This window comes from Anarrhichthys ocellatus, unplaced genomic scaffold (genome assembly GCF_004355925.1).
Source record: "Anarrhichthys ocellatus isolate YVR2014 unplaced genomic scaffold, GSC_Weel_1.0 scaffold11, whole genome shotgun sequence".
Taxonomy (NCBI): Eukaryota; Metazoa; Chordata; class Actinopteri; order Perciformes; family Anarhichadidae; genus Anarrhichthys; species Anarrhichthys ocellatus.
In genome coordinates, this window is record NW_022280041.1 from 9,394,238 (window position 1) to 9,407,333 (window position 13,096).

The 13,096-nt window shown below is 44.7% G+C and overlaps 2 protein-coding genes across 2 annotated transcripts in view; one reads left to right on the forward strand and one right to left on the reverse strand.

The window, feature by feature from the left end:
• Positions 1-2,413: 2,413 nt before the first annotated feature.
• On the forward strand, positions 2,414-7,204 carry cct7 (chaperonin containing TCP1, subunit 7 (eta)). The gene is made up of 12 exons (XM_031851304.1): positions 2,414-2,478; positions 3,517-3,600; positions 3,699-3,768; positions 3,863-3,969; positions 4,088-4,266; positions 4,373-4,544; positions 4,660-4,824; positions 4,933-5,121; positions 5,302-5,399; positions 5,490-5,622; positions 6,026-6,232; positions 6,333-7,204. The coding sequence occupies exons 1-12, from the start codon at positions 2,473-2,475 to the stop codon at positions 6,558-6,560; spliced, it is 1,638 nt and encodes a 545-aa protein (XP_031707164.1). The 5' UTR covers positions 2,414-2,472; the 3' UTR covers positions 6,561-7,204.
• Positions 6,156-13,096, reverse strand: part of hspa12b (heat shock protein 12B) — an 8,913-nt gene continuing 1,972 nt past the window's right edge. Inside the window, exons 3-8 of the mRNA XM_031850962.1 lie at positions 11,358-11,444; positions 10,170-10,274; positions 9,830-10,088; positions 9,630-9,733; positions 9,285-9,475; positions 6,156-9,206 (exon numbers count right to left, since the gene is read on the reverse strand). Of these exons, the coding sequence (XP_031706822.1) occupies positions 8,730-9,206; positions 9,285-9,475; positions 9,630-9,733; positions 9,830-10,088; positions 10,170-10,274; positions 11,358-11,444 (1,223 nt within the window). The 3' untranslated portion in view covers positions 6,156-8,729. The remainder of the gene's footprint in view (positions 9,207-9,284; positions 9,476-9,629; positions 9,734-9,829; positions 10,089-10,169; positions 10,275-11,357; positions 11,445-13,096) is intronic.

Sequence of the window (13,096 nt, forward strand, 5' to 3'; positions counted from 1 at the left end):
TGTCACTGTAACAACTTGTTGTTATAGCCGTGAACACACGGGATCATATTCCTGAAGACTGGCGGCTTTTATTTCATAACAGCCCACAATTTAGTACATCATTACCCACAACTTTTGTGTCATCAGACCTGGAAATCCCTTTTCCCTTTTCCCAGTAACATTATAGTAAGACTATAGTCTGTCTCGGCCTCTGAAAGTAGTTTAAATGTCCTCTGTGTCTATAGAGGAACTTTGACTTGCATTCTAACATGTTATATGACGATGACAACCTGAGGATGTGGAGCATCATGTGTGACTCTCTTCTCTCTATTCCCTCCTCCTTCCCTTTCCTCCAGGTTCAAGGCGCCTCGGTATAGATGGGGATGTTTGGGTATCGTATGGTGCATTTACATCATCATGACTTCCTTTGCTATTGTTGAGCGCTCTGCCATCATAATGTTCATGCTGTTCCTCCCCATTCTCATCGTAGACACCTTCTGCAGCCTGTCTATTCTCAACGCATTGAAAAGGCCTCCGCCAGGGGACAGGGGGGTAATGGGGAGGCAGAAGGAAGGGGAGGAGGAGGGAGAGACTGGCCAAAATGGGTCGAGTGGAGTAGGGAAGATGGAGGATGGGAAAAAAGAGCAGAGCAGAATGAAAGAAGGAGGGAGCAAGGAAGAAGGGAAGAAAGTTGGAAGGAGAGAGCCGTGTGGAACAGGGGTGATGAATTCCATGAAGAAGAAAGCCTTCGTCACCATTGCCATCATCCAGGCTGTCCTCGCTCTCAACTACCTCCCCTTCATCCTCACCTGGCTCATGGGTGGACGAGTTCCAGCCCGTACCCTGACGTGTCAGTACGTGGCCTTGTCTTTAGCCGCTGCATACAGCTGCAGCTACCTGCAGCCTCTGCTCTACCTGCACAGACTGGGCCGGCTGCCGTGCATGATGTCACAAAACCCCTAGTTCAATATCACAACCAGGGTTAGGTGGATTTTTTTGTAGTGATTTAATTCCCATCTTTGCTTTATAGAAGGAGGAACAACTACGCTTATAATGAAAATGTCTGACTTCACCTATTAAATTTGACTTTGTCTTTGTTTGTTCTTTAAATGGTATTTGTTTAACTCTCTGATTAAAAATGTCTCGTTCCATTAACATGGTTTGAGATGGCCTGCATTGTAGTTCATGCTGTTATTATGATTAAAGTCTGATTGTGGTAAATGATGGTGGAGCTAGGTGGGACAAACATTGCTGCTATATGTGAATTATAATTATAACATGTATTATTATTAGTAGAAGTAGTATGTATTTAATTTATTTATTCATCTTCTTCCTGTTTTTTCTGTCATATTGTTTTCTTTTCTGTTTCCGATGTCTTTCTTCTGTGTGATCTCTTTTGAAAAGCAATAAAAGTTAATTATCAAAATAATCTATTTACAACTTGCTTTGTGTACAGCTGAGTCTACATGCTATAAACAGTCTACGGAAAAATCAAAACACAAACACAGTAAGCTACCTGATCCTTTCCTTCAAATCTAGATGCAGGGACACATTATAAACACCACCTATACGGAAACACACCAATCATTTAACACTATATGTTTGAATTAAAAGTTACTATCTCAACTTCTACAAATGCACAGTGCAGCTGGATCCTTGTAATTGTGTGAAATGTAAATTTTCAGAACATGCTGCCGCGTTCTGTTTTGTGTCCGTCACAGTATGCAAAGTCCCAGACTGCATGCTCACTATGGGATGCTAATGGGTGGTGACATGAAAATGATGCCACATGAACTCTGAACACGTTTATTTTGACAACTTTCCATACAGCAAGGCAGGTTCCCCTCAGAGAGTTTGCCTATTATGCTATAACTCGCTAAATATTTGGATGGATATGATGACCAAGCAGGTGGAGTCATTTATCTCCAAGTGGAGATTATTAATAAAGAAGACATTAGAAAATGGAAAATTCAAATAAATACACTGTGTAGAGCATATAAATAAATAAATAAAAAGAAAGATTACAAAATAAAATGTGACATCATTGGGGAAAAGGCAAAAATGAAATTGATACAGACTTTTGAAAAGGGGCATTGTGAAATAAAAATGTCTATAATGAAATACAAAAAATGCTATACCCAGTTACTATGAAAATAACAACAATGATACAACATATATAATTTCAGAATAATTTTGAATAATTTCTTACTTTATGTCACAATTTATTGGTTGGTTTATACATTTGTTTTACACAATATATTCAGATGATGTTACTTTGATAATGTGCTCTTTGTGAACACTTTCGGGCTCCATACTAGTGATTTATACTCACATTATTTGCACAAGAGAAGCTTATCTATCAATAAAATATAAAATGATCATGGTTGACAAAACGTTGCGTGACGTTCTTGAACGCACCCCTAACAGCTCTTGAATTCGCAAAGCATTGTGGGATTGGATGCTGGTGGAAAGCTTCTCGAAGGAACTGCAAAGATGATGGTGAGTGACCTAGCATTCATGCCCAAACTCAAATGTATAATCCGTGTCCATCCTTCAGTCTGTCTGCGGGAATCTGCATCCGGACTATTCGCGATTTAGACGATTCCCATTCGGCGTTCTTTGGAAGCGATTATTTTTGTGAAAATGATTTTTAAACCCGTTTTATTTGTAGCATCACCGTTAGCCTCGTAGGGGGAACCAACATCAATGGGCGTCAACAATGCTAACGGTGATGCTAGCTAGGCTCTTTGTAAGAGTGGCTGCGTAGGACAGATGTATATTTAGTAAATATAATAAGGTTTTATGGCATGTAGCCTGCTACAATGAACGGTAACATTAGCCGACTGTAAACAGACATCCGGTTTTTGACAGTCACGCAGCATGTCTGATGAGAAACAAAAGCATCCTTAAAGCTACAGTACCAGCCACAGCCTCTGTTTTCTTATAGCCTTCTTATAGCCTTACATGGTAAAGTAATAAGACTTAAAGACTGAGTTTGTACTGTAGTGGAGTGATGTGGCTCACTTTAATATCGTAATAAATAGTTTTATAGATTTAGTGGTATAATAATAATGCATAATATAATAATGCTGCACACTTTTTACACTAGTATTAAAATGTATTTGGATAGGTTTTTTTTTATTACTGTTTGCTTTATCTGGACAACAGAATATTTAGACACAATGATCAGACTATTATCACAATAATTTAGTGAAACATGATGAACAGTAACTTTGAGCTATAGTATTATAAATGAAAACTACATTACCTATTCTCAGATTTAAGCATCTTTTTGGCATTTTTATTGGAACTGAACTGTGTCACAGTGATGGTTTCTATTGTTAGCACTGATATATTGTGTAATATTCCAAAAAAAGCAAATGTGTGCTAGCAGTATTCACATTTTTAGATAACTAGAGGAAGTACTACTTCAGTATACTGATTCCCTAATTTTCCTTCCTTCATTTACTGTATTTTTCTCTTCGTCTTTTCTTCTGTTAACCTCCTCTTCCTTCTCCTCTCTTTCCGTCTCTCTAGAACGCACAGGTGATCCTGCTGAAGGAAGGGACAGACTCGTCTCAGGGTGTTCCCCAGCTCGTCAGTAACATCAATGCCTGCCAGGTCAGAAAATACAAACTTTCCTCTTGGTTGTGTGTTTTTTTTTTCTTCTCTGTTTCCCAAAATATGCTCTAAAGCACCTGTTGGTTTGTCTTCTCCAGGTGATCGCCGAGGCGGTCAGGACCACCCTTGGGCCCAGGGGGATGGACAAACTGATGGTGGATGGCAGAGGTGAGGAGAGAGGTGTAGACACGGATGGAAGGATCGGAGTACGGGTTGAATTCACCCTCACCAGAAAAATGTGTGACTGATTGTGTTTTTCCAGGTAAGGCCACGATCTCCAATGATGGAGCCACCATCCTGAAACTGCTGGATGTGATTCACCCTGCAGCCAAGACCCTGGTGGACATCGCTCGCTCCCAGGACGCTGAGGTGAGAAGTGTGTTTTTTAAAGGTTTATGGCCTTATGAAAATTGAAAGGTTGTCGATTCCATTTTCTCCCAGACAATACGTTTTCATAATCTTCTTGATCCCGGTTTACAATCCTCAGGTCGGCGACGGCACCACCTCCGTCACTCTCCTGGCTGCGGAGTTCTTGAAGCAGCTTAAGTCGTACGTGGAGGACGGCCTCCACCCCCAGACCATCATCAGAGCGTTCCGCACTGCCACCCACCTCGCTGTCAGCAAGATCAAGGAGATCGCCGTCTCTGTGAAGAAAGACGACAGGCAGTAAGCACTCAATTTTCACCGTAACAAGTTCTTTACATGGCAGAGAGTGTTTGATCTGTCCTATGAGTAATATTGTATCCTTGGGTCCCCTCCTCTATCCCCTCAGAGAGCAGAGGCAGTTGCTGGAGAAGTGTGCCGTCACAGCCCTGAACTCCAAGCTAATTGCCGGTCAGAAGGAGTTCTTCTCCAAAATGGTGGTGGACGCTGTCATGTCTCTGGACGAGCAGCTGTCTCTGAAGATGATTGGCATCAAGAAGGTCCAGGGAGGAGCCCTTGAGGTTTGTTTCTTTTACTCTCATTTAAACAAAACTTTTCCTGAAAGTGTTAAAACACAATTTTTTATTTTTTTTTTAAATCCACCCACGTCACACTTTCTTTATTCAAATTTCACAGGAGTCCCATTTGGTCGACGGGGTTGCATTCAAGAAGACCTTCTCCTACGCCGGGTTCGAGATGCAGCCGAAACGCTACGACAATCCAAAGATTGCGCTGCTCAACGTGGAGCTGGAGCTGAAGGCCGAGAAGGATAACGCTGAGGTCCGCGTGAACTGTGTAGAGGTATGAAGACCACGGCATCGGGATGGGAAATAAGTTCCCGGGCATGTTGTAAAATTCATCCCTCATCCTCGCTCCCAGTAATTTAACTCTCTTTCCCATTTTCTGCAGGACTACCAGGCCATTGTGGACGCCGAGTGGAACATCTTGTACGACAAGCTGGATAAGATCCATAAGTCAGGAGCCAAGGTGGTTCTGTCCAAGTTGCCCATCGGTGACGTGGCCACCCAGTACTTCGCTGACAGAGACCTGTTCTGTGCTGGCAGGGTGCAGGAGGAGGATCTGAAGAGGACCATGATGGTAGGACACAGAGACAGACACTGAATACATCGCACCTTTTACACTAAAAGAATGAAGATGGATGACTAGAATACCTGCCAGACTTTCAGTGAATGTTTGCTTTATAGTTATGCTTTCAGCTGTTTATCTAATGTTAAAATTCCCTTGAACGAGACTGATTGTGTGTAATGTGACTTCCAGGCCTGCGGTGGCTCCATCCAGACCACAGTGAGTTCCCTGACAGACAACGTCCTGGGACAGTGTGAACTCTTCGAGGAGGTCCAGGTTGGAGGAGAGAGGTAAGGACGACGTGTTAAATATTGTATGTAAACATTGCGTGCACAAGGATTCTCTACGACGGCTCACACCCGTCCCGTCTGTGTCTGCAGGTATAACTTCTTCAAGGGCTGTCCGAAGGCGAAGACGTGCACCATCATCCTGAGGGGCGGAGCCGAGCAGTTCACGGAGGAGACGGAGCGATCTCTGCACGACGCCATCATGATCGTACGCAGAGCCATCAAGGTCAGTCGTCGCCTGGAGGCTCATTACGTGTCACCATCAGGAGTTTACGATAACATTTATTTATTTACAGCCCTGTGTTGCTGTAAATTACTTTTTATAACCACAGTTCACAGCAGACTTTTTGACTTCTTAAAGCAGGAAAAGCACAAATTTATTTAATAACTCTAATGATGGCTGCATTCCACTTAGGGAAGGTCCTGGTATTGTGTATGCTGACTCACTGGAGTAACCTAGTGTGACACTTAATGGAACTGAGCCATTGTTATTGTCACCTGTGCTTTTCCTTCTACGACGTGTCAAATTGTCTGTCGTGAAAAAGGTCTATTCGATCCAGAACCTCCACTGTGTTTGATTTGTCTGCCCACTGACGGCAATAAGCCGACTGTACTTGACCCTTTTCCAGAATGACTCCATTGTGGCGGGTGGAGGAGCCATAGAGATGGAGCTGTCCAAGTACCTGCGGGATTATTCCAGGACCATCCCCGGGAAACAGCAGCTGCTGATCGGAGTGTACGCCAAGGCCCTGGAGATCATCCCCCGACAGCTGTGTGACAATGCCGGCTTTGACGCCACCAACATCCTGAATAAGCTGCGCGCCAAACACGCACAGGTTGGGAGATGAAACGCACATGACCTAATCCTACTCTGTTTTTAGAAGTGGAGCGGGGAAATGTATAATTTGTGTGCTTCCGTCTGTCATCTCCCTGCAGGGCGGTATGTGGTACGGCGTGGATATCAACAATGAGGACATCGCGGACAACTTCGCCGCCTGCGTGTGGGAGCCGTCCATCGTGAGGATCAACGCTCTGACGGCGGCGTCCGAGGCCGCCTGCCTCATCCTGTCGGTGGACGAGACGATCAAGAACCCGCGCAGCAGCATGGACGGACCTCCCGGAGGAGGCCGAGGCAGAGGCCGCGGGAGACCCCACGCTCACTAAGAGACGCACGAGCAGAACCTCATTTTGAACTGGCATTAAAACCCAAATGCAGATAGAGGAGTTTGTCTTCGGCACAGTTTAGGTTACATTTACACATAGATGCAAAGATGGTGTTGAATGTAGCTCGGCATGTTTGACCTGCATATGGATTTGAATTCTAGATAAAATTGGGTGACGTAAACAGTCAGACACATTGCAAATGGCAAGTAGAGTGAAACAGATAGAAGGGGGAAATGAGACTTGGTCAAAGGTGGCAGACATTTCTTGTGTTTTCTTTGTCACTTATGTTTTTCTTACTTAAACAGACCTTATCAAGTGAAAGCTTAACATTTCAAGACTTGCATCTTTATATGTGTCGCCAATTTACTGAGAAATGATATTGAAATACAAGAACAGAACTAGTCCCCTCTCTGGTTTTGAACTAAACGCACTCCTGTACCCTCCGAGTTCGCTGCTCTTCTCTGACCTGAAGCAGCTGTTCCATCATTTCTGATCTGGTTTTGTGTTATGTGACAAACTGATGTGTAACATGGGAAGTAAAGCACTGATAGGATGTCGAGCCGTTCGTACCATTCATTGTTTTGGCTGTGTGAAACTATTTATTGCACCATTATCAATAAATTCACAGCTGAAATCACACTGTTGACTGTTTACGTGTGTTATTTTAAACATCTGGTTGAGGATGGAGACCATGGAGGATGGGAAAATGGTACAAGAGTTTTTATTTTAATGTAAAATATAAGGCCGTGGATTGTGAAATTAGAATAATGTAAGGATGATGCTTAGTTGTATCACTTTTCAACCTGCACAGTTCAGAAGAAGCGAGGTTGGGTCAGCATGATGAACATGATCCAGTGGCTAATAATCTAACATGAATACAGTTTATTACAGCATACACAACATACAAAGACCGGCTTTAAATGGAACACAACAGGATGTCTTAAGGTGGGAAAGTTAAAGCCCCTGCAGGAGTTAAGAATAACAAAAATAAAGACTAGTTAGACAAAGTATAACTAAAGCTCTACTTTTTCACCCCTTTTAAATGCATTTAGCCCGTCTTCTTTAGTTGATAGTTTACTTGGTTGTAATGAACTTCAGTCACGTTTTAACATGTGATAACATCTAGTGAAGACAACTGAGCCATCTCCATAATACCTGAGCCCACTCCATCGGCTGAGAAAGACACAGATGTGGTTGAAAGCAACGGGACAGGCTATTAAGTGTACTCCCATTACTGTAGGTGTATAATGAAGTATAATCTGTAAAAAATAGCTTGTCATACATGATGCTCTTACCCTGATTTGCAATGAAAAAAAACTTCTCCCGAAGTGTGAAACACCAAACTCTACACCTGAATGGTGACGTACTTTATGATAAACATGTATATTCTGCGATAATGCCTCAGTCCTTCCCAATGAAGGAACCGTAGGGGTGTTTCCTGCATGCTGAGAACTTTGAACTGCCCAAAGGACCTACAGCTTGTAGTTCAGTCTTTTCGCCACTAGGTCGAGCACAACCATAGTCCCAATGAAGAAACAAAGCTGCAGTCAATGTAGTTGTATTAATATCTGTATAATGGAGAGTGAAATAGGATTTAAATGAGGTATCAGACCACAACTTTTGACATATCCCTGTATGATTCATTATATGAGGGGGAAAGGCAGCAGTCTTCATATTTAACATATAAGATGAGTGAGTCTCACTCTAGGTAGTTTAATGCAATAGAAATACACCTTGGACAGGTTGAATTATTAGAAGGTATGTGATCGTTGCAGCAGGGATGTGCACTCAGCCACCTGCCGGCATTCGCTTTTACAGAGTTCATACAAGTGTTCCTCTGGATAATTTCTGGGCAGGAAATGCCTGTGACACTGAATTCATGTCTTCATTTCTTGGACGTAGAGGGCGACCTTCAGTTGAGGAGATGCTGACAAGTGTTTTTTAAAGGAGGATGTGCTTTTGAAGGTTGGAGAGTTTTTAAAAAGTTCCCCTCATGATCTTTTTCTCTAGTCTAATGAATAAACATGAAGCATAAATGTCTGATTTACAGGATGTGAGTTTCTTCTTAGAACGCAAAGCCGACGCCCAAAGTACCGCTTTTTTTTTTTCTACAGTCATCATCCCTAGAATCAGTGTTTTCCAATCCTCGTCTCTACTTCCTGCTCCTCCTCAGTTAGACAGGAAGTCTATGGAAGCCCGGACGGTGCGGTTAGACATGACGTCTACGGCTGTGACTTTGATCTCCGTGTCTCCAAACTGCATGGTGGCCTTGATCTCTCTCCTCTCTGGGCCTGCTCCTCCCCCTGCTCCGCCCACTGCTCCCGGTAGCGGTAACGGTTCCGGTAGGTCCAAAGTTATCGTCCCGCACTTCCTGACCCCGGGGTCGGTGATGTAGGCGACGTCCTCCGTCGAGCTGCAGTAGATGTTTATGATGATCTTCCGCTGGCCCAGGCGAGCGGGCGTGTAGCTCCGCCTCACGACCTCGCCCAGAGCCACCGACTGGTCGACGCAGACGAAGCGGTCGAGGATGTCAGTGCACCACTCGCGGCCCTCCTTGATGAGGAGTTTGTCGCGGGGGTGGCGCCCCTCCACGAACCGGTTCAAGACGCCGACGCCGTAGATCAGGGGGCATCGACGCACTCGGACCTGCGAGAGAGAAGGCTGTTAAAGGAAAAAGGTGTGAAAGAGCTGCACTGTTACCAACGGGCGATCCTGAGAACCCACCACGGTGGGATCCAGCCCGAAGAGCACGGCGCCCTTCAGTATGGTCAGCCCAACGTCATGGGGGATGATGATGCGACACGCCTGCCCCAGAGCTCTCTGGACTGCTTTCTGCAGCATGGGCGACTCCGCAAAACCGCCGACCAGGAAGAGGAAACGCACACCGCGCACCTCCGGCTTTGCCATCAGCTCCTCTGTGAGGGGAGGTAAAAGATCTTTAATTTCAGACATCCATGCACTCTTTGTCCCATGACCCAAGTTGTCATCCTTGTGAGGTTTGGGCAGTTCGGGAGAGTCTGTAAGTTAAAGCTGCGCTAGTCTGCACAAGTGTCTCTGTGTGTGTCTCACCAATGTGTTTGACGATATTGACGATGGTGGGCTGGAAGAGCTCGTTCATGGCTTCCTGTGTCAGCCGCAGCATCCCCTGGGACGACCACTTCACTATGTTCATACTGACACACACACACACGGAGGAGAGAGTTTGCATCTTTAGTGTTACACACACACTAAATCAATCCATTAGTTAATCGGACTGCTCACACACTCACTTGCTCCTCCTCAGGGCGGCCTCCACACTCTGCCCCCTCTGTCTCTTGTAGAAGTCGATGAAAGAGAAGGGAAGGGAGATGTTGAGGGCGTTGGCCCTGCCCGGCGCCGCCGTCCGTTTCCTCGCTTCGAACGCGATGGTGAGGTCCACCCAGGCTGCCGGCCGCTTGGCTTTGAAGCTCTGGATGAAGTCCTCGCCGAAGATCTGGCACAGCATGGCTTCGAAGGCCAGGTCTACTCCGATGGCACCGTACGGACCGCCTGGAAGAAAAACTCCCATTTGGAAACCGCGGGGGGGGGGTTATTTTTATGTGTTTTGGCAGATTGTGTGAATGGTTGTACCTGAGGCCTTGTAGAGCTCTTTGAGTGTTCCCTGTGGCTGCTCGATTTGATGGACTGTCAGGTCAACCGTTCCTCCTCCGCAGTCAGCAACAATATACCTGTCACCTACACAAAGAGTGCACGAACACGCACGATTCAATACCTTCAGTGTCCTGGGAACGCCAAGCATTTAAATAAATTCTGTTAAAACTGGCTTGATTTCCGGGACAGGAAATATTTTACACTGTAGGAACACTCTGTTTCTCCTCAATTTGTAGGAGGAAATTGTGGATTGTGGATAACGTGTCTTCATTTTTGTGGAATGTCTAAATGTCATGTTTCCAGTGCGTGTGTGTGTGTGTGTGTGTGTGTGTGTGTGTGTGTTTCCCCTGAAACTCTTCAACCAGCAGACCCCGAAACATAAACAGTCTACAGACATCTGTGATTGCTGCGCTCCCTCTGCTAGTGCGCGTGTTTGTGATCCGTAAAGCGATCAGAGCCGGTTTTGGCTTAGTTACTCTGACTTTAGCTGACCACACCCTAAAGCGCGTGTCAGTGAGTGAGAGAGCAAGACAGTGAACAAGCAACAAGCACGAAAAATGTAGGAGGAGGGCGGACTCTCCCTGTCTGGGGAGAGTCCCATGGGCTGGGTCTTTCATATGTGTGCGTGTGTTTGTGTGTGTGTGTGTGGACAGGAAAGGGTTCAGAAAGGGTCAGCAAGGGGCGCGTGGCTCCTTAGATTGTTGTCACGGCTCAACAGTGTGTAAAACCACAGATATGGGTGAGTTTAATTGTGCCTGGGTAGGATTTTATCATGTCAGGCAAAACTGGACACTGTGGGTTGTAAAAAAAAACCTAAAAAAAATAAAAAATAACTTATTTTATTGCGACCCTGTTCTTGTATAATTATGAGTTTATTCTTGCAACATTTAGACTTTATTTCTCTCAAAATATAAGGAATTTATCCTCACAATAGTGCAAATATAAAGGCAACCGCACTGGACTGGAAAAGCACACATGCAGTAAATAAAACTGAGGGTTAGTAGAAATGAGAGAGTAGGTGTGTCTGCTGCTAAAAGTCAACCGGCTGGGGTTAAAAGTCAAAGCCATCAATATCTCCGACATGTGGGGTCTGTATGTCCCTCTCAAAAACACACACACGCACACGCACACGCACACGCACACACACACACACACACACAGTCTTACCAGTCTGCAGCTCAGACCACAGCTCTCCAGTTCCGCTCTCCACCAGGAAGGTCCTGCTGTGTCTGGATCGCCTCAACTGCTCCCTCGCTGCAACAAGCGAACACAAAGCTGAACACACACACACACAGGTACACTATACGTGCCTAAGTTTTTAATACACACATTTGAAATAGCTTAGGTCATTAAATCAGATCAAAAAGTCACAGCGAGGCAAAAGATAACGGTTGAACGTCGTTTTCAGCAAAAGAGCTTTAAAAGCCCATGTGATGCTCTGCAGTTCTCCAGTTCTTCAGGGGCATAGCAAGGATTTCTGGGTCCCAGGAGCACAAGCAGGAGTTCTTGTGCCCCTGAAATATTGCTCTGGGCCCCTCTTTTCTTAATATAAACAATTCAACAAGAATGTATATGGACTCTCTCTCCAGCTGTGGGCCCCAAGAGGCATCGTCACCTTTCACCACCTTGCACCGCTTGTAACGTTTTTTTTGTCTTTTCTATGAAAACATATCGGCGCAGCTTGTGTTACACTAATGCTCAATGCATTCTGGCTCAAGCAAAAACAACCCAATAAATGTTTTGTAATTTAATTCCATAAGTTCCATAAGTCACGAGGCCATAGCATTTACTCAATGAATAGCATAAAGTCTTTGGATCCAAGTAAAACAGGAAATGTTTTCACATGACAGAAGCAATTTGTTGGAAATGCTCTCACTTTTTTTCTTCGCTCTCGACATGTAAACTGCCCGACTGGCAGGTTAAGAGTATGGATGGATGGAGGCCAATGAAAGCAGGACACACTCTTAACACAGCTGACAGAAATACAAAACACCTGACAGCCTGTTTGACAGAGCAGATACACGCATAGGCCTTCATGCATGCACATAAACCATGAAATGAGACATGAGGGCTTTTAAGATGACAATTAACTGCAGATCAAAGGAACGAAAGAAAAAAAAGGTCATATTTCTCCGTCTTTGGCTTTTAATAACACAAACTCTTTGACAGGGTTATGGCAAAGCTTGGGTCCTGATGTAATTGTATGTGTGTTGTAATAGGTTTGGAGTGAAACTCTTTGAATAATTTAGGTTCAAGTGGTTTTTACCAAGTTCCCTCAAACCCCATGAGTGCTACACACCACGATAATTAGAAAGAAAGAGCAATTATTGAGCAACAACGACTACATTGTCTTGAAAGCAAACACTCTTGCAGTTGTTAAGGCTCTGGATGACGCACGAGGTAATGCATGTATGTGTGTGTGTGTGTGTGTGTGTGTGTGTGTGTCTTTGTATGGGGTTGATGAATGAAATGCAAGTCTGGAAACCATTTTCATGAAACAGCAGAAAAGAAAATGCATGTGTGTGTCCGTGTGTGTGAGTTAATGACTCCCCTGTGCTATCTTTGGAGACGAAATGAGGTGGAATAGAAGCTAAAGATAGAAAAAACCATGACGACCGTGATGCCAAGTGTGTGTGTGTGTGTGTGTTTGTGTGTGTGGAAATACTGTCCGTCTGTGTCTGCGGAGTCCTTGCAAAGTGTGCGACCCGGCAGAAAGAAAGTCGGAGGGGGAGGGAATGTGAAAAAGACAAATGAATGCGAGTGAAGGAGAGGGAGAATGACAGGCCGGGGGGGAAGTGAGATCATGAGTCTCCCTGCACCTTGTTCCAATTACAATATCCTGTGGCTAGTGTGTGTTGTTGTGTGTGTGTGTGTGTGTGTGTGTGTGTGTGTGTGTGTGTGTGTGT

Excerpts from the sequence above, each read along its gene's own strand:
- cct7 (XM_031851304.1), top strand. Across the intron at positions 5,122-5,301 it reads ATCTGAAGAGGACCATGATG|GCCTGCGGTGGCTCCATCCA; the intron begins GTAGGACACAGA and ends TGTGACTTCCAG. Across the intron at positions 5,623-6,025 it reads TCGTACGCAGAGCCATCAAG|AATGACTCCATTGTGGCGGG; the intron begins GTCAGTCGTCGC and ends ACCCTTTTCCAG.